Source organism: Protopterus annectens, chromosome 12.part0 (genome assembly GCF_019279795.1).
Source record: "Protopterus annectens isolate FY-2018-M chromosome 12.part0, PAN1.0, whole genome shotgun sequence".
NCBI classification, from domain to species: domain Eukaryota; kingdom Metazoa; phylum Chordata; order Ceratodontiformes; family Protopteridae; genus Protopterus; species Protopterus annectens.
The window spans coordinates 856,832,016-856,849,889 of record NC_056746.1 but is presented as its reverse complement, the minus strand read 5'-3'; the positions used below and the strand labels follow the sequence as shown (position 1 = coordinate 856,849,889).

Genomic DNA, 17,874 nt, shown 5'->3' with positions numbered 1-17,874 from the left:
CTGGTTCGATCCTTGGCTGGGGTGCCTTCTGTGCAGAGTCTGCATGTCCTCCCGGTGGTCGCGTGGGTTTCCTCCCACATCCCAAAGACATGCTGTAGGTTGATTGGACACACTAAATTGACCCTAGGTGTGAGTGTGTGCATGTGTGTGCCTTCTGTGGAAGGTTGGGCACTGGGCTGGCAACTCGACACTGTAAAACTCCACTGCCAATCATGAACAGACAGTGATCTGCTGTGGCGACCCCTAACCGGGAAAAGCCGAAAGAAGAAGAAGAAGTTATATGAGCAGACCATGCGTGGATGGATGCAGTTACATGACAACAAATTGGATCTACATTCCTAGTACAGACATAACCTGAGTATCTGTCAGGTATTTATGATGTTGGTTATAAAGGTGCATGAACCACATAAGTTATAGGTACACACCTTGCAAAAATGGCACCATTACCACAGCTATGAAATAACTTGCATTCATTCATATTTTTGGCCATGCCTAGATAAAGGTAGCTGACAAGACAAGCCCTGGTTACTGGCAAAATATGGCACTCTGTAGCTGTTTGATTTGGACAGTGGGTCCCAAATCATTGCATTAATGTTAAATAAGCAGACCCACTCAAGAAGTATGTACCCTATGATTAAGGGGGTGCACTTATTCAGAATGCCTGGATATGTTTTGTCCATCTGTAGCAACTCTACAAGCAAAAGATTTTCTTTATACAATCTTTGCAAGATTTGGCCTGGCACATGAACTTCTAAAAATGACCTTCCATTAGTACATGAACATTTTCAACACTTTCTAAAACAGAATGGTATATAGCATATTATTTATTTATTTTACATTTGTTGAACGGGATAGTCCGTCTGAGTGTGAGCCCATTTTCAGCGGAGGCCCAGGGAGAAAAGCTTGAATATAATTCTATTAATTTTAGCTCTACAATATTTTAGAGTGATATACCCGGTTGATTATTCCGTAATTTTGAAGTCTAGTCTAACTTTGTTATTGTTTGAGTCTAACAGTTTAATTCCTTCTGTATAACTATAACAGTTTTGATGACACTTTTAATTTAATAAACTTGCAGCTTTTGTATTTAGGTTTTATGAACACGTGTTTTTTTAGCAAATGTTTCTTTAAGAACTTGACTTACTGGAGGTGTGGTCATCACATGCATGTCTCACTTATAAACTACTGTTTGAAACTGTGTATTTTTTCTGAAGAAGTTGCCACATTATAAGCAACGAAAAGCGCTTCAATAAATTGTTTTATTTTATATTTTTTGGATTCCTGATACTTCCTTTGGTGGGTCTTGGTGCTGCTGACTTGGTTTTTGTGTTTTAGTAGTTTGTTGGCTTCCTTTACCTGGTTTACCTAAGAAAGTACAATATACAATAGGCACTTTAGTGAAAAGGAGAAAGTTATTACAATATAGTAAAGTTATATATATGTGGGTATGTTTATATATATATATATATATATATATATATATATATATATATATATATATATATAAAATGTGTGTGTGTGTATATATATATATATATATATATATATATATATATATATATATATATATATATATATATATATGTGTGGGTGTGTATATATATATATATATATATATATATATATATATATACATATATATTATTTTTATTTATTTATTTTTTTTGAGGGCAGGGGTCCATCTTTAGTTGATTACTCTGTTTCTAAAATCAAACTTCTCCTTGAGGTATTTTATTATCTAAAAGGAGTCTTTTAGGAGCAGTAAACAGTTAAAAAGAAAGAAAAAAGCAGGCTGTGAAATCAATCTAAACTTTATGCCAGGAAGTTACCACCACTTAGGTCACTTAGGTTGTGAAAATACAGTTAGAAATACACCTCGCAGATGACTGCAAGCTGACCAAGATATTAAGAAAGTGACATTCACTCCCATAAAAATATTTTAAACATTAAAATAGAAAGAAGGCAGCAACAGTCCAAAACCTTCCTCACCCCTGAAGCCAGAACCACCATTACCCATACCCATCTGATCTCTACCCTCCTTTATGCTTCATCTATTTATACAAATCTTTCCAAAGCGAACCTAAACAAACTGGCAACTTCCTACAACAACACTGGCAGATTTGCTACGGGTTCACCATATAGAACCCATCACTGTTTAAATCTCAAACAGCCAGGATGGCTAGAACTCCAAAACCAGCTACTATTTCAGCAACTTAAAATTACCCATAAGATTCTCTTTCATAGCAAGAATACTCCTATTCTTAGTAGCATAGTCTCTCCTTATAAAGATCTTACTACCCTTCGCTCAGCAAATAAACTACAAGTAACCATCCAGAAATCCCCTAATAAAGCAGGAGACTCCCTCTTCTCTAATTCTGTGGGTAAGATTTGGAACAGACTCCCCAGCAGCCTACAATTACTTTCATCATTACCACTCTTCAAGTGCCAACTAAAACTACACCTTAAAGCACAATGGTCATGCCCATGTACTAACCCAGATTAACACTAACTATCGAGTATACTGCTTTTTCCCCTTCTATAACACACTAATAAGCAAATAAACCCTCATCTTAGTTAATGTTGTAGTTTTTTATTTCTTTCTTATTATATGAAACCTACCTTGTACATTTCATAAACCCTACTCCTGCTCCTGGCACTTTCATTGTCAGTTTTTGTATTAATGCCACCCATGTTATATATGTGTAAAGTTCAAAATAGGCATAATAACTAGTTAGAGCCTCTCATCTCTTCCCCACTTTTCTGTACAATAAATGTCAAACTATATACCTCAGATATATGCTTCTCATACAACTGCATTGTCAAAACCTGCATTCATGTTTTTCTATTATATTAGTTTCTTCTATTCTAGCCTACAGCAATAATGTATTTAATCATTTTTTTAGCGTTTTGTGCCTTTACTCCGTGATGCTAGTTGTACTATGTTAATTTTTAACATGTATTAGTTTTATGTTTCTGTGTTGCCTTGTATTCCTATTGCATTAGTTTAATCTTGGAGCTTATCTCCCCGGGCCTCTACTGAAAATGGACATGTATCCAGTTGGACTAGCCCGGTCAACAAATGTAAAATAAAATAAATAAAATAAACAGTCCTGCAAGCGTAATTACTAAATTTGCCAGTCACTCAAAAGATAGAACCCACCACTGTCAAGCTTTGAAACAGCTTAACTATCTCAAACAAAGCAACATCTTAAAACATTCACAATTAGTATCTGCATATAAATGTATTTACTATCCAGATAAATGTCCCACAACTTACTGCCTTACTCCCCCTCAAGTGGCCTCCATTCGGCTGACAAGTTCATATTAAAAACAACTAAGTCTAATAAGTCAGGCGGTGATTCACTTTACATCTCAAAATATGGAACTCCATCCCCAAACACATCAAACTCACTGACAAACTACTGCACTTTAAAAACCTGCTCATATTCATGCTCAACACCAGACTTGCCAATATCTCAGCATTTCCTCCATTTTTCTTCCCCATCTTAGCCTACTCCATTTCAAATCATACACACCTTTTTCTCGCACCCTTATCTCACTTCCTGACTTTTCTATCACACTCTAAAGTCTAGCAATACTCTCAAAATGTCTGTACCTTCTTGCAGTGCTTGCATTGATACACCCTATGCTGCAACAATGTTTTCCCTTCTAAACTACAAATCCATTTACTTTCTGCAAGAATGTTGACCTACTAGAACCGTATACACTTATACATATTGATGTAAATACTCAGTAGTGTAGTTAGGGTGGGGCAAGAAGGGCAAATACCCTGGACACAAAGTGTTGCAGGGTGCGCACAATCAGTGGATCCTGACATCTCTTTAATGCAATACCGGCTTTTAAAAGCCAATATGGCATTTGCAATCAAACCTGATGACTGTAGTGCTCTTTGTGTGGCTTAAAGTGTAGCAGGAAGTGTACCAGAATGTAGCAAGCAGTTTGCTACAGTTTAAAAGTAAAAAGAAAATATATTTTTCTAACTAAAATCTGAGCACTGTAGTGCTTCATGCAGGCAAGGTATAAACTGTAGCAACTGTTTGCTACAGCTTAAAAAGAAGACTATTTTAACTAAAATGTGATCGGAGAAGGTAACCACACACAATACATACCCAGTCACACATGGTACCATCACAACTTCAAATCATACACATACTCACACAAAGACATACTCAGAGGCTCTGATCAAAAATTTACCAAAACAGCAGAGGCCACCAAAGCAGACACCCAAACAACTACCACCTCACGACCCAACACATGCAACACATAGATCACACAGTCAGAGTGTCAAACAGTCACAGCCCTTAAGGCCAAACAAAATGCCAGACACACTTGTCATTGGTGATTCCATAGTCAGACACACTGATGTCCCGCTCACCAGACTGAGTAAGGAGAAGGTCACAGTAAGCTGCCTGTCGGGCTAGAATCCGCCACATAACACAAGCACTCAGGTCTCTCAACAGCAGGTACAAGTACGACTCAGTCATTGTCCACGCTGGTGTCAACGACCTGAGACGTACCTCCTTGGACTACATGAAAAGGGACATCGAGGAGCTCTCTGATTATGTAGCCCAGGCAGGTATGACCCTGACCTTGAGCAGTATCCTACCTTCACCTAGAATGATGCCACAATACAGTGATAAGATGATCAGCTTTAATAATTGGCTTAAATTCTGGTGTCATTCAAAGGGGATCCAATGTCTGTCTGCCTGGGATGACATGCTGGACAAGCCACGCTGCTTCAAGGGACGGCTTGCACCTGTCACCCTGGGCTTCCGGATATTGGCAAAGACTCTTGCCACCCCATAGTGCCTTTTTAGGCAAGGCTCAAATTCTAAACCTACCACCCTAGAACACCAAAAGGAAAAAAACTAAGGGTAATGCTGCTCAATGCCAGAAGTCTCAATCTCAAGATGCACGCACTCGAGGCCCTTCTCAATATGGAGAACATCGATGTCTGTGCTGTGACAGAAACCTGGTTCAAGGCTCCTGAGAGCACCCCAGCACTAACAGGTTTCACCTCATATCATGCTTTCCGGCCCCAAAATCCGGACAACACCAAGAAAGGAGGGGGGGTGTCCATATTCATAAAGGACACCCACACCTCAAGGTTGGTGGCAACGCATGATGCATCGGAGACCATCCAGGTGCAATTAACCATAGGCAAGACTGCTCTGCAATTTGTAGCATGTTACAGGCCACCCTCTCAAACTCAGGAACCTCACATGGCCTTCCTGAAAACATTGGAGGGGATAAATGTATCTACAAACACCATCATACTAGGTGACTTCAACTACCCTAATATAGACTGGGAACACTACTCAAGCCCGAAAACTCTAACCCAAAGATTCCTGGAGTTCATAAACTCAAATGCCATGGAACAACTAGTCACCATCCCCACAAGAGGAGAAAACATACTTGATCTCATCATCACGAACATGGGATCAAAATGTTCAACACCGGAAGTATACCCCTCACTGGTGAGATCAGATCATAAACTAATCTCGCTGGAGGTCCTCATCCCCCCCCCCCCTCAAACAAAAAAGACCACAGTGAAAAACTTCTCAAAAGCCGATTTCACACTTCTAAAAACTAGTGTGGTCTCCTTTAAGGCCCCTGAGCCAGTGGTAAACATTACTCAAACCGCTGAATCACTTACAAATGCCTTCTACCAGCACCTACAGGACTGCATGGATCAGGCAATCCCAAACAAAACTAAGACTCTCTGTACCAAAGGCAAGCATCCAGTCTGGTGGACCCCAGCCATAAACAAGCTCTACAACAAAAGGAGGAAGCTACTACAAGATAGAGCAAAATCCTTGAAAGGTAAGACACCTTTGATCATTATAAGTAAAAACTAAGAGCTCTCATAAAATCATCCAAGGCAAATTTTGAGAGAAAAATCGCCAAGGACTCTAAAGACAATCATAAGGCCTTCTTTAGCTATGTTAGAAACCTAGGAGGAAACTCCCAGATATGCTCAGAATTAGTTCAAAATGATGTGAAAATTACTGAACCTACACACATTGCTAACATACTGGCTGACAGGTTCAGTGCAAACTCCCCCCCCAAAAGGAGAGATATCTATTCCAGAGGATTGTAGCCCCCAAACATCTCCAACGCCCAGGTGAGAACTGCCTCACTAAGGCAAAAACACAGCATCCATGGGACCGGATGGTGTCCCCGGCTGTGTGCTTCATGAACTCAACGAGGAATTAAACCCACAGTTAGGACAGCTGTTTAATCTTAGCCTCACCTCAGGATACGTACCCAAGGAGTGGCGCACGGCGACTGTGGTCCCACTTTATAAGGGTGGTGCCTCCACAGACCCTGGAAATTACCGCCCCATTAGCTTGACAAGCCTTATCTGCAAAGCCATGGAGAGGATCATAATGGAACTCATAAATAAAGACATAGGGAACTTGCAGACTTTGGATCCAACCCAGTTTGGCTTTGTCAAAGGCAGATCCTGCCTCTTAAACTTGGTTGACTTTTTCGAGACAGTCACCAAGGCCATTGATGAGGGAAAGGCAGTCCATACAGCCTACCTTGACCTGGCAAAGGCCTTCGACACAATACCCCACTCAGGTATCATCGAAAAACTCATCAGCTTGAATGTAAACCCATACATCACAAGATGGGTTGCAAACTGGCTAAGTGACAGAACCCACAGGGTCAGAGTTGCTGGAGCCATGTCAGACTCAAAGCCTGTCACAAGTGGTGTCCCACAGGGCTCAGTCCTGGGTCCACTCTTGTTCGGCATCTACTTTTCTGAAGTACAAGCAAACACAGGAGGGTTATGGCTGACAAAGTTTGCAGATGACTGCAAACTGGGCCATAGTCGAAAACACATCTGACACAGATATCCTCCAGAAGGGCCTCACAGAAACAGATAACTGGTGCCAGAGCCATGGCCTGAAGTTAAACGCCAAAAAATGCATAGTCATACCCTTCGGGAAAAACAAGGTTACCCCTAGCTACCATATAGGTGGCAATCCACTGAGCACAGAAAAAGTCATCAGGGATCTGGGGACCCAAGTTGACAGTAGCCTTTCGTTTGACACTCATGTTGCTAAAGTAGTTAGGAAAACCTTCTATATCGCCCACCTGATCATGAAGGGATTCACATCTAGAGGTCATCGTCCCCCTGTACTCATCACTCATTAGACCTATGATTGAGTACAATGCCCTGTTTGGAATGTATCTGACCAGACACCTGTTGCAGCTTGAAAGGCCCCAAAAGTTCCTCACCAAAAGGATAAAGGGTCTCAAAAATATGTCTTATGCTGCCCAACTGAAAGCCAGCTCTATTCAGTCTCATACCGCTTGCTCAGAGGTGACCTGTGCCTGACATATAAGGCCATGTCAAACCCAGATTTGATGAATATGCTTCACCTCAAAAAATCTAGATCCCTCAGAACCACAAGGGCGGGAGACTTAAACCTTGACACAGTTATAAATAGAACGTGCTGGAGGGACAGATTCACCACCCAGAGACTCCCTATGCTGTGGAACAAAATCCCGGTACATGTGAGGCAGAGCACCTCGCTGGCCTTGTTCAGGAGGAATCTTGACCAATGGATGGGAGATCGCAGATATACCCCAGGGATTACTTCAGTGTCACTGCTTGACAGAGGCACAGAAAAATGATAGGCATAGTTTTTATTCAAACTAAAGGGGTGGCGAAAGCCACATAACTATGGGCTAGGCTTATAAATGCCCTTGGGCAGATAGTCTAGTATGAACCTATGAACCTATAGTGCCCACTGCAGGCAGGGTATAAACTGTCATGACTATTTGCTACATTTATGGCAAACAGCTTGGTACAGTTTAAAAGAACATTTTTAGTTTAATAAAATATATTAAAGGAGGATTGGAGCAAAGCACAGCAACATGTCCTGAATGACTGAAGTAGGAAGGAGGAACATCCTTTTGTTTTTGCTCTTCCGTGGAAGAGCTGGAGGGGGTTATAGATCTAACTGTAATAAGCTGAGTACTCACAATGTAATGATCGGTTTATTACAATTGGCTTTTTTTTTTCTTTTCACTTGAAGAGGTGAGGGGTGGGGCACTGGTTCATAGTCCCGGTGCAGAGTGCTGGTTGAACCAGCTGTGTTTCTGTAAATACTTTACTGTATATACATGTCTTGTAACTATGTTTGCTTTTTCCAGTTGAACTTTCCTGGTCATCAAAGACAAATAACTAAATAATAAGTAAATAAAGTGTATTCTTACAATATGTTTGGTATGTCTGTGTGTATACATGCAGAGAATAGGGAATTGATATTTTTGCTATTTACAGTTTGCAGAAATACCACCTTTGTGAAGGAGAGCTGTTATACAATAGTGTCATTTAACTAAGGTAAACAAAGCATTTTTAAATAGTTCAAGTCTACTGCAAGGCCCGTCTGCCATGGTGATTTAAATGAGACCAAAATGGTTTAACCACAAGGACAGATGTCCTCACTACAAAAGGCTACAAAAGGCTGTCAGGCTGGCAAAAAATTGTAGATGTTTCCCTCTGAGTTTGCATCATTTGAAAGCAGAAAAATGGATACTACAAAGAAAGCCAACTGAATGCTTAGGCTTAGCTGCCTGAAAGAACATAGTACTCAGTGCGATATTTAAATACACTCAGGAAATGCAATTAAAATGTATTATATGTAGTGATGTAATGAAAGACCTGCTGCAGCAAATGATGTGTCAGAGAAGAACACTGCCACCTGAAGCACCAGTAATCATTTTCAGTTCAAGATTGCAGAAAAGCTCAGAGGGGGTCTAATGGAACAATACATGTTTAGAACAGTTTAAGAGATTATAATGCTCAGATCAGAGGGAATTGAATGTTGTAAAACTCACAATGTCATGTTGACCATTTGGGGACAATAGGTTGAACTGAGGCCAAGACCAAATGGTATACCATGCCTACATATCCGGATGTTTACCTGTGTGGCAAATGCAGTTGTAGCTTATAAGATTAGTGAGAATAACAAATCAGGCTGATATGGCAACTCCAGAACCAGTGAATGCAACTATATCTGATCGACAGCTGTCGGCAAGTGCTAACCACTGTGAAATCAATAGGTTCCAGGCAGTGTTGTGACCATTCCAGGAATCTGCAAATGGGGAAGCCACTTAGGCTATGCAAATAGATCATATCAGAGATGAGGCCATGATCCTACATAAGGTCATGAGCATGGATCAAAAGGTCATAACACTAAGGTTTTTCCCATACTACATGAAGAATTAGAGAAATAAAAACATTATACATTCATTCCATTAGGGACTGTTCTGAGAAAAGCCCAGCTGGTAGAAATGGATAGATGTAACGACCTTCACCTTAACTATTTGAAATTTACTCTCAAGATCTATCAACCTTGGACATATTATAGCAACTATGGGCTGCAGCCTGTGCATGGAGCCTTGCTGGATTTTGCTCCCCCCGTGTAAGTATTTTACTGGAATCCTGTTTGTTAGTCCTTCTGTATTGTGACTAATTGTTGCAGTTTCCCTAAAAGTCAGCCGATCGTTCTAAATTCTCCATAGGATACATCACAAATTTTGATCCAGTGCTGAATTGATTTTGAACTGTAATAATTAGTTTGTCATTTAGATGTTACAATGTGCAAATAGAAATGCCAAGCAAATCTCAGGGGACAAAGTAGTATTTCTGAATATTCTGATTAATTACTTTTTAAGACAAATATCATCCATGTTCAATATATCCCTTTATTAAACTCAACGGTATGGAGTCCCTCCCATACTTTGCCAACAGATTCTCAGAAGACAGCCTTCATACATCTTGAGGTCAATGTCCACCTCCACCCCAGACCTGCTGATCCAATACACCAAACTAAAGCAAATGGAGCACTCTTTCTCCATCCTGGCCCCTGAGATCTGTGATTCCATCTGTGACACAAGGGAAATACTACCAGCCCAGCTAGCTGGAATTATGTAAATAATTATATGTCAAATCACCAAGGCCAGATCAGCATTCCACATCTTAAACTGTATGAGGGTGCCTAGCAGTTCTCTTAAATTCCGTCCCAGAGGACAATAATAAACAAATAGGGCACAATTTCCATTACTCACCTATGAGACCTTTTGGCCATGTTGGGGCTTACAGATCACAGTCCGCTGCTCTTTGACACTCAAGAGTACTACGGATGCTTCTATAATCATAACATCAGCCAAGTTTTAATGGTTATATAGAATTCTTTTGTTATAAGTTTCTAAAACAGCATTAATTTCAGAGCACGGGTTAACATTTCCATTAACTGGACTTCTGCTGTAGTATTCACACACAGACGCATACCTTCTCTCTGCTCACAAGACACACACACCTACCTACCTCCCTCTTAGACACACACACACACACACACACACACACACACACACACACACACACACACACACACACCATACCTCTCAACCTCTTAGTAAAGCCAAAAATAATGGTGAGACAAAGCCCCAAAAATAGGGCCAAACTTTAAATATTGCTTTCACAAACTTATAAAGTTACTACAATAAAAGGAACTATGTTATCATCAATTTTCTGAAGGATATGAAGTCTGAAACTCAAATGTCGGTCATTATTTAGTGAATTCTGTCCTTACTGATTTGCCACAATAAACCCCCCAAAAACACAAAATTTATGAGGAACAGAGTAAAAATATGAGACAAAGATCTGGTCATTCTTCTAAATAGCTGAGACACACCTCCCTTCCTCATTTACACACACACACACACACACACACACACACACACACACACACACACACACACACACACACACACACACACACACACCTCTCACTTGTCACTTTGTGGTCTGCATTTCAAATGTCTTCTGGTATTCACATTCCACATGCATGGAAGATGAAGATGTAAACAGCAGGTCACACAGATGCAGAAGACGGACATGGTCACCTGTCATGTCTGTGCAACTGGACACAAAGGGCATTCTTCTTAAAGAAGAACACCCTTAAAAAATTTTAAATTAAAAAATAAATCTCCCAACCAGCAGCCCCCCCCCCCCCTCCCAGCTAGAACGGCCCTCTCCCAGGTCGTGATCCACACTTTGGGAACATTTGCTCATTTGTTGTCAGACCTGAGCATTGTAGCATTCCATGTGTGGTCTAAACTATAGATACTGTTTAAAAGTATTTTTTTTCTTTTTTTTAACTAAAACTTGAGTTCTGTAATAATCCATGTAGATAGGGTATAAACTGTAGCAATTGTTTGCTACAGTTAAAAATGAAGAAAACATTTTTTCTTAAGCTAAAACATTAGTGCCATAGTGCTCCATGCAAGCAATGTATAAACTGTAGTAACTATTTGCTATATTTGCAGCAAATAGTTTGTCACAGTTTAAAAATAATATATTTTTTTAACTAAACCATGAATGCTGTAGCAGTCCATGCTGGCAGAGTATAAACTGTAGCAACTGTTTGCTACATATTAAAAGAATAAATTATTATTATTATTATTATTTTTTTTTTATATATAATATGTTGAAGGAGGGTTGGGGCAGGCCACAGAAATGGGACCTGAATAGATGGGGCAGGTTGTGTGTGTGTGTTAGGTATCTGGCCACCTGGTTGGTATGGCAGTAGAAGAACTACTTTTATTTTGCTTTTCAACAGAAGACATGAAGGGGGGCAATGTGCTGATCTGCTTAGTAAAGTGATGTGCATTTTTTTCTCTCTCTCTCTCTCTCTCTGAGGGTGTGGGAAGCTGGTTCATAGTACTGTCCCAAGGAGTTGCAGCAGCATCCAAGAAAGACTCCACCACCATCCAAACTATAATTAACTCCATCTGCCATTTCACTACCCTCTCTCCTAGAAATAAGCATCATTCTATCATGCTTAACAAAGCTAATTTGTTCCCTGTCCAACAATGTGCCAACCTGCTTCTTGGATCCTAACTCTACAAGCTCCTCAAAAAGCACTCCTTTCCATTCCTTTCCTTGCATCCACCCTAATGAGTTACAATCTAAGACGTTTTAACCACTCTGGTCCACTTCTTCAGTGTCCCAGAACTAGACTTCATTGAACTAACCATGGCTTCTCCATCCTAGGTCCCAAACACTGGGAGCCCATTCCTACAAATCTTAAAGACCTCACCTCATATGATTATATTCTCATTCATGCTCAGCTTAAAGATAATCTCAAGACCGAATCAATTTGGAAATGTTTTCCCTCTGGACACATGACCTAATCCCACACTCTCATCTTCACCTTCACCAGTCTGGCACCTTTGTCTTCCTTATATTATTTCCCTACACTAACACGTGACATCTCTTCCACATTGTATATAATTGTTTGTGTCTTTCGGCTTTTCCTGGTTAGGGGTCGCCACAGCGGAACTCCGGTCCGCTAATGATTGGCAGTAGATTTTTACATGCTGACTTGCCGGGCCTAACGCACAACCTTCAATGAAGGAACACCCATTCACGCATGTCGCCACACAGAAGACGCTCTAACTGAGAATTGAACGGGCAATGTCTAACTGTGAGGCGACAACATATAGTTAATTTCTGTATGCTCTTACCTTATGTTTGCTATCTTTTACACTTTGTGCTGTATCCCTTCACCAATTAACTCTCTTCTTCTTTTTCTTCTCTCCTTACTCTAACCATCCTTTCCTATTGCCCCATATACGGAGTACTTTATTATTATTATTATTATTATTATTATTATTATTATTATTATATTCATAATATTTATTGTTAATGTGCTTGTCTACCATCATTTATGTTTGTCTGGTCTGGGATTGAAATAGGTCAGTTTAGATCAGTGTTATACCCTGGTTACCAAACTGAACAAATAAATACATAAATACATATTTTGTCTGATATGTTAAGCTCCTCTGCATTCACTTCAGTATATTACTACCTTAAGGCTTAAGAGATAAGTGATCCTGTAATACTTGTATCTTACTTGCAAAGCCTTAGTTATTGGTTTTCTTGGTGATGTAAATGATGAACAATGAGTGTTTTTTTTTCCTTCATTAGGCTCAATCAGACAGGTACCATGTACTGTCATTAAGCTACTTTTTAAAATGTTTACTGTATATTAACCAACATTCAAGTGATTCATTAAAAGTTGTTTTTTTTTTTTTCTCCAGAGATGGACATTTTGTTAATGTAATTTGTAGCTGTAACTTTGTTTTTGTTGCAGCTTTCCATCCATTAATACATCCTTTGCAGAGGGCATGCATGACCTTTCATGATGCTTGGGGGGTGCATGCTTTAAATTCTTCCTTCTTTTTGGAAAGTGATTCTGGCACATGTGCTTCCGGAAATGGCATTTACTGCAGGATGAAAATTTTAGAAAATATATTGCGTTGTTAGCCTTTACCATGTTCTCTGTATTTGTATTAACACTAGCGCACATATGAACAAGATATGTGCCTTAAGAATGCTTGATTCATGAGGCCAAGCTGTAGAGAAGAGTATGTACAGAGTACGAAATCAAAATACTTCTTAAGCTCTTCTCTTTTAATAATTTTTAATTCTGCAAGCAAACAAGTGTCCGTTTTTAGCGGCAATACCTGAGTTCTTTCTGTGTTAAGTGACTTAGACTCACACAGAACCTTGTCAATTTGATACAGTATTAGCAAACTAGTAAAAGACTACAACATGAATGAGAATATAAGCATAAAATTGGGCATTTATTAGTCTCCTCTGAAAATGATCAGTATGAATATTTAAACAGACTAGTGTGCAAGGAAGCAGACATGAAAAATAACTAAAGAGGGAGAAAACACCCTAGTCCCAGTGTGGGTGAATTGTTAAAGCAAGTGACCAGACAGACGTTTAGACTTCACAGTATGGGATAAAAAGTAAGGTAATAAACAGCCCACTTCAAATTATCAAGTGAATGTTTTTGGGCACTTGTTGACTGTTTTGTACTGCATACTAACAAATAATGTATTTAAATGGGTTCCCTTCATATGAACAAAACCTGGAAGATCGGGACCAGATGTTCGACACTGTAGAACATCGAAACCCCAGAAGCGCGAAATTTAAAATCCCAACATTACGGGATTGTGTTTAGTGCTTCTGGTGTTCCGATGCCCGTAAGTATGTTTAAGTATCTGTTTGAGGGGTAGTGGTGTGTGTGTGTGTGTTGTGAGTGTGGTGTGTGTTTGGGAATGTAATGTGTGAGTGTGTGTGTGCCTTGTGTGTCTGTTTGTGCAATGCCCGAGTTATGAGTACGAAATTTAATTTCAGACATTACGGGACTGTGATCTAGCCGTGCTGGTATTGTGATGCAGGTAAGTATGAATGTGTAAGTGTGTGTTTGAGGGGTAGTGGTGTGTGTAAGTGTGTGTTGTGAGTGTGGTGTGTGTTTGTTTGGGAATGTAATGTGTGGGTGTGAGTGTGCCTTGTGTGTCTGTGCGATCTCGGAGTTTGAATAATAAAGAAGGGGGTGCAGGGGGGCTTGCCCCCCCTGCCTGTACGGTTTGTAGTATTGTTTGTTAGGTACTTTGGGGTTGTTGTGTGTGTATGTGTGTGTTTGTGATGTTTGTGTTGGTGTTTCATGGTTTTGGGTTTCGTTGTTGTGAATGTTCGTTGTTGTGGGGTTTCGTTGATGTGGTCTCGTTGTTTTGGGTTTCGGTGAAGTGGGCTGTCGTTGCATTGAAGTAGATCCATTTAAACTGACTTGAAGAACAATTTGTAAATTTTCATTGTTAATGTTATGATTTCTAGTTTATGACCCTGTTTGTCTAGGGAAACTTATTTTTGAATTTATGTTCAAGCAATTGTATATATATTGTATAATATCTTGTTTAATTGTTTCTCAATATTCTAACAACTATATGCTGCATCATTTGTAAAACTCTGATTTTACTCTTTTTATATGTTCTATGCCCTTTGTGCAAAATAGCTATGTTTGTATAAGTTTTTATTATTTTTATTATTTTTTATACATTTTTACTATGTATCTGGAGCTTTTCCCCCTGGGTCTCTGCTGAAAGCAGTCACCTTGTATCCAGCCAGACTAACCCGGTAAACAAATGGAAAATAAAATAAATAAAATAAAATGCACAACCATATTTTACTGTGACACTAAATTCTTTGTTTTCTGTTTCCCTTATTAGGTCTTCGTAAGTGATAGAGAGAAGGCAGCTGTAACAGATTCCACAAGGCTGTCTTCAACTCCGCAGCCATGGAGAAAATATTCTGGAGCTTAATGGAACAGAGGTGCTGTATTTCTGGTACAGCAAAGGTGAAGGACCAAACAACCATGGACGCGTTTTGTGTTTACAAGCATACTCAACCGCAAGAAAAAAATCACTGTCTCTTTGGAAGAAAATGGAGCAGCAGACATTGATTTTTATGAGGCTGGGAGTAGATAGCATAATAGAATGAACTTAGCAGATTCTGTTGAAAAGTGTTTCAGTCACTGAGAAGATAGCAATATAGAATAAACTTAGGAGTTTGGTTTAAAAGTGGGTCAGCAACAGAGATCAGTCTGGATAAGACCTGCATCTACATCAAAACTGAATAACCATCATAAAAAATGAGGAGAGGTGAAGTAAAATGTAAAACTCTAATAAAGTGCTCGGGCTTTGTGAAAAAAAAAAGTACTGCATTATAAGGGATCCAACTAATAGAGTTGTGGCACTCTGGGAGCAAAACAAAGTGATTCCACATAACAGAATGTGACTTTCTGGGAGCAAAACAGACTCCTGTCTAAGAATGACTATTCATACCACCAGCAAATTCTTTTCTTTTCTTTTCTTATTCATTTCAGCAGTACAGCATTCAGTTTGTATGTGACTACCACACAGAACTACAGATTCAAGTACTGCTATTTCTGTGCTTCAATTTGAGGATCTGCATCAAGGAAAGGATCAAGGAATTATTTCAAGTTTTGTTTTCCTTTTTCTCAAATGTAACAGCCATAATAGTGTGTTGACTTTACCTGACCTCAAGCAAGGGAGTATTTAAATGAGTTCAGAATCCTTTTTACTGTATCTTTAATAGAACTTTTCTGCATGGAAGAGTATGCAACCGTTAGCAAGAAATCAGGTTCTAGAACACAAACATCTGACTTTAGTTTCTTAGAAAATAATTTTGTATAACTATTCTCTCAACTTTCAGCCCACAGTGGATTTGTTTTTCCTTGTTTTACTCCTTGTATTTTGACATTCACTTTTCCAAGTAAAATTACATGATCCGTGGATTTAAACAGACTGTGTCATTTGCAGATCTGTGTAAAGCTCTTCAGCCAGAAAAAGTAGTATTTGCAGTGTGTGTGTGTGTGTGTGTGTGTGTGTGTGTGTGTGTGTGTGTGTGTGTGTGTGTGTGTGTGTTAGAAGACTTTACCTTTCTTGCAGACAAGTAGAAAGAAGGCAATACCAGCTGCATACACATTGATAAGCAGGCTGCCACAACCTACAAGAGACATCAACACTGATTTCATCAGTATCAGGCTGAAAGTTCTGTGGTGCAGAGCTGGCTCATCTATTTCTGGCAGAGGATGGGTTTCCTGATTTGCTACAGTCCCTAAAACAGACAAAGGAGTCTACGGCAGACTGACAAAACATTGTTCTGTGTGTGTGTGTGTGTGTGTGGGGGGGGGGGGGGTACATGTGATAGACGGTTTCCACATTTGTCATCAAATACTTGCTTTCCAGATGCCAGTGTTAGTGTTCCTTTCATGTCACGTTTATTATTTGCATCTTTTGGTCTTTAGTCTTTTCATCCAGCTTTCACTGGCTCATGCTAAAATGGCTTGCCACTGTCTAATACAGTATCCCAGGCTGCAGTGAGCAGTCCACACTGGAGGTGGAAGAAGCAGGAATGTACACATTGCTGTGACATAGCCCTTATCCATATTGGACTTCTTAGCTACTTGTGCACTGAATAGCTTCTGTCACAGTTGTAGTTTTCAAACCTCTGCTGTATTCCTAGTAGTTTAAAATGAGAAACTGTGGCTCAGTACAGTTTTATAGAAATTTATGATCGCTGATACACTAGTTTGCTGAGAGGAGAGGCAACAGTTGTAATTTATTATTCTTTACAGAGTATATCACTTAAGTATTCTATGAGGAATTCAAAATATTGCCTACAGAGAGTGACCTGAAAAGATATATTCTGTGACAGTTCTTATTTAAAGTCTTTTATAAGTTACATGCTGAATATTTTAAATCTGATTATTTCATGAATTCTGTTTTCTTATTATTTACCAGACATATTCTTTCTGTCCCTTTTTAGCAACCTTCTGTATTTTGTGTGTTGATACTTATTGCTGTATGTTTTTCAAATTATTTAAAATGTTTTGTGGACTTTTCTTGCATTTTATAAAGTTTCAAGCCTCATCTTTTTTGAAAAAAAAAAAAAAACATTTTGCCCTGTTTAAATGAATTTTCTCCTCAATAAATGGCTTACAGTTGCATATACATTGCCAGTTTAATTCTGGAAATACTAACTGTTGACTTACCTCATCAGATTTGTTTAGATAGCAAAACCTAGGAAGGAAGGAAAAGAAACTTGAAATTGAGGGTGTTAAAGCCCTTGTTTTTCAAAAGTCATTGATCTTAAGATTTTCACACCATGCTCTCTAGTACTTATGTTTGGAAGTGAAGACAGTTCACTTATTTATCTCTTATCTGTGCATTAAGTAATGTTGAGTCTGAAACTGTTAAAGAAATCATTTGTTCATAATTGCTGGACAAAGATCTTTTGTTAACCAGTTTGCTTTTAACTCTGAATGCTTTTTTTTCTGAGATTTTTTATTTGTATTTGTATTGAATCAAGAAACAAGATGTGCTTTTTTAGTCTTCTCAAAAGGGTGATTCAAGAAAAATGCTTCATGTCTGCACCATCTCTGATTCTGCAGA

The 17,874-nt window shown here is 39.1% G+C and overlaps 1 protein-coding gene across 2 annotated transcripts in view; it reads left to right on the top strand.

Annotated features, from left to right (window-relative positions):
- Positions 1–17,429, top strand: part of NKAIN4 (sodium/potassium transporting ATPase interacting 4) — a 582,098-nt gene extending 564,669 nt beyond the window's left edge. For both annotated transcript variants that reach the window (XM_044089894.1, XM_044089895.1), the window contains one exon: positions 15,127–17,429. In XM_044089894.1, the coding sequence (XP_043945829.1) occupies positions 15,127–15,136 (10 nt within the window). In that variant the 3' untranslated portion in view covers positions 15,137–17,429. The remainder of the gene's footprint in view (positions 1–15,126) is intronic.
- The last annotated feature ends 445 nt before the right edge of the window (positions 17,430–17,874 follow it).